Source organism: Dunckerocampus dactyliophorus, chromosome 10 (assembly GCF_027744805.1).
Source record: "Dunckerocampus dactyliophorus isolate RoL2022-P2 chromosome 10, RoL_Ddac_1.1, whole genome shotgun sequence".
NCBI classification, from domain to species: Eukaryota; Metazoa; Chordata; class Actinopteri; order Syngnathiformes; family Syngnathidae; genus Dunckerocampus; species Dunckerocampus dactyliophorus.
The window spans coordinates 24484411-24491598 of record NC_072828.1 but is presented as its reverse complement, the minus strand read 5'-3'; the positions used below and the strand labels follow the sequence as shown (position 1 = coordinate 24491598).

The 7188-nt window shown below is 40.8% G+C and overlaps 1 protein-coding gene across 1 annotated transcript; it reads left to right on the top strand.

The window, feature by feature from the left end:
- The first annotated feature begins 132 nt into the window (after positions 1-132).
- On the top strand, positions 133-6546 carry LOC129188325 (prostaglandin G/H synthase 2-like). Its single transcript, XM_054788645.1, has 10 exons — positions 133-211; positions 290-406; positions 498-641; positions 715-858; positions 1109-1290; positions 1371-1454; positions 1538-1784; positions 2996-3282; positions 3368-3515; positions 5192-6546. Exons 1-10 carry the CDS (start codon positions 157-159, stop codon positions 5602-5604), a joined length of 1821 nt encoding a protein of 606 aa, XP_054644620.1. The 5' UTR covers positions 133-156; the 3' UTR covers positions 5605-6546.
- The last annotated feature ends 642 nt before the right edge of the window (positions 6547-7188 follow it).

Below are 7188 nucleotides of genomic sequence, written 5' to 3'. Positions count from 1 at the left end.
GGTGGCATATGACGTCACCCCCACAGGCGTTATAAAGGTGCTCCCTGGAAGGATGGGACGCTCAAACGTTCAACTCTCAGAGAGAAAAGAACACTGTGGAGGTGAAGAGGAGTGCAGCCAAGAAGAAGAAAAAAAATCACTCAAAGGCTTTGGAGTATGAACACACTGACTTTTTTCCTTTTGGCTCTTGGTTTTCTTGTCTGTGAGGGAGGTAAGTGACCTGTCGAATGGTTCAAATCATGTGGTGAAGTTCATGTGCTCACGCCTCCGTGTGTGTGGCGCGTCCCAGGTAACCCATGCTGCTCAGAGCCATGCCAGAACAGAGGTGTCTGCACAGCCCTCGGCGCCGACGCTTATGAATGTGACTGCACACGTACAGGATATGGTGGTCCAAACTGCACGATGCGTGAGTACACAATTTTATCTAATCTTCTCGGGGGTTGTGTGGAGTCGATTTCATTTTTCCACTCATTCACCGCTTTGTCGGACCTTTACAGCTGAATCCCTCACCCGGATCAAATTGCTCTTGAAGCCGTCACCCAACACGGTCCACTATATTCTCACCCATTTCAAGGGCTTCTGGAACATCATCAACAACATCTCGTTCCTTAGAGATGCCATCATGAAATATGTGCTGACCTGTAAGTCCTCAAGTAGCGATAGTAACGTGGTATTATAATAAAGCAAGACTAATACCTGTTCTTCTTCTTCCAGCTCGCTCGCACATGATCGACAGCCCCCCGACTTACAACGTTGATTATGGTTACAAAAGCTGGGAAGCATATTCCAACCTTTCCTACTATACGAGAGCCCTCCCCCCGGTTCCGCAGGGTTGCCCAACCCCTATGGGAGTCGTAGGTAAGTGTTCTTTCTCTGTCTTGGAGAAACCTGTTTTCTTAGATTCCTGAATATTAAGCGAGTGGTGGTTGGGTCTCATTGCATCAGAGGAAGTGCTGTAAGATTGGAATTCTTGTGGGGATGATTTGTTTTTCAAGTGGGCAAGTGAGGTCCTTTAAATGATAGGGTTCCACTTTTAAAGCTAATCTTATGTTGGCTCGTCTGTATGTTCTTCTCCTGACTTGGTTGCATGTTGTCATTGCCCGCCCAGGTAAAAAGGAGCTACCGGATGCTAAGTTTCTTGCCGAGAAGCTGCTGATGAGAAGACAGTTCATCCCCGACCCGCAGGGCACCAGCCTTATGTTTGCATTCTTTGCACAGCACTTCACGCACCAGTTCTTCAAATCAGACATGAAGAGAGGTCCTGCCTTCACACAGGCGAAAGGGCACGGGGTAAGTGGACGGCAGTGTTCTTTTATCACAGGTATGCATCTTGTTTAGATTTCACTAAAGCTGCGGTGTGATGTTTTCAGGTGGACCTCAGTCACATTTATGGGGACGGCATGGAGAGGCAGTACAAACTGAGGCTCTTCAAAGACGGCAAACTTAAACATCAGGTGCGTGTGGCGATGGTGTGTCGCACTACAATCCCTTTCGGACGACACAAATGTCTCACATTTTCCTGCATGTGACTGCACAGATGCTGGATGGAGAGATGTACCCCCCCACAGTGAAGGAAGTGGGTGTTGATATGCACTACCCTCCTCATGTCCCCGACACTCACCGCTTTGCCGTGGGACACGAGGCGTTCGGACTGGTCCCTGGTCTCATGATGTACGCCACCATATGGCTCCGGGAACACAACCGGGTGTGTGACGTCTTGAAGCGGGTCCATCCTGACTGGGACGATGAAAGACTCTTTCAAACGGCACGGCTCATTCTGATTGGTGAGTATTTTAACAGACGAGTAGTATAGTATATATAGTCAAACCTCAGTTTTCGTCCAAATTTTTTGTCAAAAAGTTTTCATACAATATTGCACGGAACAACTAGTCAGTTTGTGTCAGTACCGTGTCAAGTACCCAAACAAAGCACGCTATGTGTTGCTGGCTCACCGTCATTGCATTTTTTTATGGAAAGTGACTGCAAAATAACCCCCCATGGGCCCAAAGGAACTTTCTAGTACCGGCACTTTGATAAAGAAAGTGAGAAACACTGTTGAATGCCATCTCGCCAAGATGTACCGGAAGTCCGCATCAACGATAAGTTCCATCCAGTCGCGTCATTTATAATTATTTCACATTGTTTTCTGCGTGTAAAACCAGAATTGTTATCCTTGTTAATATTTTTGGGTGTCTGGAATGGATTAATTGGATTTACATGATTTCCCGAGGAAAAAATTCCTCGGTTTTCTCTGGACCGAGTGGATTAATAAGGAAAATTGAGGTACCGCTATATAATGTTATACCAGAGAAGCACTCGGAGAGTGCCGGCCTCCGCCAAGCGCCATAGTTCCCCCATTTTATGATTCACACCAAAATAATATGCCTATATTTTTTTAATCAGTCTTTGATATTTTGTAGAACCTGAAACTTGTCCTGTATTTTTTTCCAAGTGCTCTGACCATTTTTTTAGTGATATGCAGAAATGACGAAAATGGTCCTATCTCTCAATGTTAAAGAATCCTTTAAAAAAATTCCCGGATCCAGACGGCGATCTGGATCGCCCCCAAAATTTGATCTGTTCTTCCATATCCGGCAATTCCTGAAAATGGAATCTAATTCCATTCAGAACTTTTCAAGTTATTTTGAAACAAAGAAATCATAACCTCCGCGCTACGCTTTGTGCTGTGCTTGCCGGAGGTAATAAAGTCATGGTCAGTAATATCTGAAGTGGCAATAAACAGTTTTATGCTAGTGGTGTGTTTACCCTAGCAAGTGGAAAAGTAGAAGTTATTCAATTTCACGAACCACATACCTCAGATCCTGTTGCACACACTGGGGGTTTAACCTCCTCATTTTGAAACAGAAATGACTTCAGAAAGAGGACATGCTCCATCACTGTCATCCGCTTGTCAAATTTTGCACTTAGACAAACCAACTCAATAGGAATAAAGTCCCTTTTGAGATGATAACACATGGAATCATTTGTCCTACAGGAGAAACCATCAAGATTGTGATTGAGGACTACGTGCAGCATCTGAGTGGCTACAACTTCAAGCTCAAATTCGACCCCGAGCTGCTTTTTAGCCAGCGTTTCCAGTACCAGAACCGCATCGCGTCCGAGTTCAACACCCTCTACCACTGGCACCCGCTGATGCCCGATTCCTTCCACATTGAGGAGAAAGACTACAGCTACAAAGAGTTTGTCTTCAACACGTCTGTCGTGACTGAGCATGGTATTGCCAACCTGGTGGAGTCCTTCACCAATCAGATAGCTGGGCGGGTAGGTTTGTTTCCAACAAACGCACTCGGGATGATACACCGCTGATGCTTTATGCGTAACATCGTTTCTGTTACATTGTTTTCAGGTTGCTGGTGGCCGGAACGTCCCTGCACCGATTATGTATGTGGCCATTAAATCCATAGAGGACAGCAGGCAAATGCGTTACCAGTCTCTGAACGCCTACAGGAAAAGATTCTCCATGACTCCATACAAGTCATTTGAAGACCTGACAGGTGAGAAGACGATTTATAATAATATTTCGGTAATGGTTTAGCTTGTTTTGTACGAACTGAGTATTAGGGCCCCATTGGAAAAAAAAAAGTCATCTGCGTTTTAGAGAATAAAGTCGTAAATTTACGAGAAAAAAAGTCGGAATTTTACGACAATAAAGTCGTGCCTGTACGTTGGCCACACTGAGAAAAAAAATAATCTGAGATTTTGAGAATAAAATAATAAATTTACGAGAATAAAGTCGTAAACTTACAAGAAAAAAACTCATAACTTTATTGTTACAGACATTGCCTGAAACAGCTATGAAAAGGGGGGACTTTTGGCCTATGGCATGTGGAGGGGGCGGGGTAAGGAAGGCGGAAGTGAGAAGGGATAGACATGCTAATCTGTTTGCGCTCAACTGCTCTGTTTTGCAACCACGTTCTAAATAAAAGCTTACCTGAAGCAAGAGGAAAGTTTCCTTCCTTCCTGAAGAGCTATGCTCAATTTTCCCTCTGACACGTATGGCACATAATATTACAACTTTTACTCTCGGAAATTTACGACTTTGTTCTCATAATATTACAACTTTACTCTCGTAAAATTACGACTTTGTTCTCGTAATATTACAACTTTATTTTCGTACATTTACGACTTTAAGACTTTATTCTCGTAAATTTACAACTTTATTCTCGTAATATTACAACTTTATTCTCGTAAATTTACGACTTTATTCTTGTAATATTACATCTTTATTCTCGTAAATTTACGACTTTATTCTCGTAATATTACAATTTTATTCTCGTAAATTTCCAACTTTAAGATTTTATTCTCGTAAATTTACGACTTTATTCTCGTAGATTTACGACTTTATTTGCCTACTATTACAACTTTATTCTCGTAAATTTACGACTTTAAGACTTTATTCCCGGAAAAGTCGCAAAGTCGTAAATTTACGAGAATAAAGTCTTTATTGTTAAAGTCGTAATATTACGAGAATAAAGTCGTAAATTTACAACTTTATTCTCATAATATTATGACTATATTCTCATAAATCTACGACTTTATTCTTGTAATATTACAACTTTATTCTCGTAAATGTACACTTTATTCTCGTAATATTACAAGCTTTTTTCAATTTTCAATGCGTCCCTAATACTAATATTTAATTTTGAACATACTTTACAAAGTTACATTGAAGTACATCATATGTTTACACGGAAAAGGAGCAGTCCTACCCCGCTTCTCTCCTTAAACGTGCATGCATGACCTTTCGAAAATGTGACATTATTTCTGCATGTATTGAATGATTTCTAAAAAGAAAATGATACAGCTCTAAAAAAAAAAAAAAACAAAAAACAACTCCAGTCTCACTTTGAAGGCTTTATGAAAGTATTTCCGCTAGTTTATAACCCAGATGGTAAACTCGTGTAAGCAAATTGGCAACCCAGTGAACAAGAGATAAACAAAAACAAGAGGCCTCGCTCTACAGGGGAAAGTTTAGAATATTTAGCAAAATACTCTTAAAAAACACTTGTGAGTATAAAAATGTTTGAACACGTGAGCGAGCCAGTGAAATCAGGGACAGAATTAATAGAAATATTTATCCTCCCTCCTATAAACCTATATATTCCGTCTAAAAATAGATCAAACAGACTGATGAAAACTAAAACCTGTTTCCTCTTTCCTCCGTCTTTAGGAGAAAAAGAAATGGCAGCGGAGCTGGAGGAGATGTACGGTGACGTTGATGCTGTGGAGCTCTACCCGGGCCTGCTGGTGGAAAAACCCCGGACAAACGCCATCTTTGGGGAGACCATGGTGGAGATGGGGGCCCCTTTCTCACTCAAGGGCTTAATGGGAAACCCCATCTGCTCTCCAGAATACTGGAAGCCCAGCACCTTTGGAGGCAGCGTAGGATTTGACATTGTCAACACGGCATCTCTGCAAAAGCTTGTGTGCAATAACGTGCAGGGGCCCTGTCCGGTGGCATCTTTTTACGTGCCTGACGTCAAAGACACAGGGTCCGCGGTCATCAACTCCAGCACATCTCCGTCACGCAGTAGTGACATCAACCCCACAGTCATTTTGAAAGAAAGGACTACTGAGCTCTAAGTCTTTGCAGTATTCTTTTTATTTCATACAGCTATTTATTTATTTAATTGTTCATTATTTATTTTATTTATAACAGGAAATGACCACTTGCAGATGTTTATATGGGATTTTATATGTTGTTGTATGTTGCTGTGTGGTTTATTTATTAAAACACCGTGTAGTATAAGTTATTGTAAAATGAAAGACCTCAGTGGCTGCAACCTGATACTTGAAAGATAGTTTACAATTTTAACGGCGTTTTAACGTGTAAGTTACGTTGCTGACCTTTGTATACACTAAGTGCTGCTCGTCTTCCACTTTAAGTATTTGCTTTGTACTCGACAAAATGTAGTACTTGGTCAGCTGTGGACTTTTACTGTATGAAAGAGTATATAGTAAAGGCACTGTGACCATGATATACACAGTGACCACTAAGGTAATTGAATAATTTAATTGATGTGAGTATTTTTGTATTTATAATTTTTACTTCCGTTTTATATATGGTCATTTGAAATGACGCTGGATCGAAGTTGCACAGTTTATATGTTTCTATTGATGCCTTGCAGAAAACCCCCTTGAATATTCAGGGTTGAGATAGTCATGCGGCTGGTAAGATATGTTATCAAGGGCTATTTACATACCAGGTTGGCACTAATAGTGGTTAGCAGGAAATGGTGAACATTTCTCAGAAATCCCATCATTGTCACACTTTCTTGGACATTCAACCATGTGATCAAAGTTGTAGAAATGTGCAAAGTATTGCTGATGATTAAATTATATTTATGATATCCTCATGGTCAAAAGAATGGTCATTTTAAATTGTGTTTGTCCTGATAATCATTAGTTATGACCTTAAGTTTTTGATCAACTGATGAACAGCCTAGTTTACTCTAATGCTTGTTTCCAATAACTTGCTTACTCAATTTCTCTTACTTAGAACTTTCTTAAGATCCAACAGTGCAAAATGTAAATTCTTGCAATTTTTCAACTGGTCTTAAAATACTCATCAGGAGTGTATTAGTTGAACAAAATAAAGTTAGTGTAACAACCTGCTTGTGTAGTAATGCCGATGGTCAGAATTCCAGTGTTCATGAATGCACCTCGCTGTGACTGTGATTGGTGGATAATGAGGAAGTGTTGTGTGTTACTTGCACAATATCACCTTCAAGCACTTGTTGCAAGTGGCTGAGCCTGCATTCATTTAGCTCAGAAATGAGGCACCCCATAGATATTTAGTATTTTGCCATTATGGTGCCATTATAATCTCGGGTTTCGGTGCGCATCCCTATTAAAAATACTTTTAATGATTATAAATTGCATACAAAGCCAAGGATGCCATCTTTCCTTGCACAGTTTTGATGTATTCAAATATAATAAAAAGCATCTAGTCCAGGGGTGGGCAAACTTTTTGGCTTTTGGGCCACATTTGGTTAAAAAATTTGACGGTGGGGCCGTCGAGCAGAACGACGTAAATGCTCACGGTGCAACAAAACGAAAACACAACATTCATAGCAAGGTAAGGCATCACATAAATCAACAACTAAGGTCTAAACACAACACATAACTCAAAAACTGTTCATTCCAAATGCCCGCAAGGCATGCTGG

What these genes read in the sequence shown, in the direction of transcription:
- LOC129188325 (XM_054788645.1), top strand. Translation starts at nt 157, where the DNA reads ATGAACACACTGACTTTTTTCCTTTTGGCTCTTGGTTTTCTTGTCTGT. An exon ending in CATGAAATATGTGCTGACCT is followed by an intron (nt 642 to 714) that starts GTAAGTCCTCAA and finishes TTCTTCTTCCAG; the next exon opens with CTCGCTCGCACATGATCGAC. An exon ending in CCAATCAGATAGCTGGGCGG is followed by an intron (nt 3,283 to 3,367) that starts GTAGGTTTGTTT and finishes CATTGTTTTCAG; the next exon opens with GTTGCTGGTGGCCGGAACGT.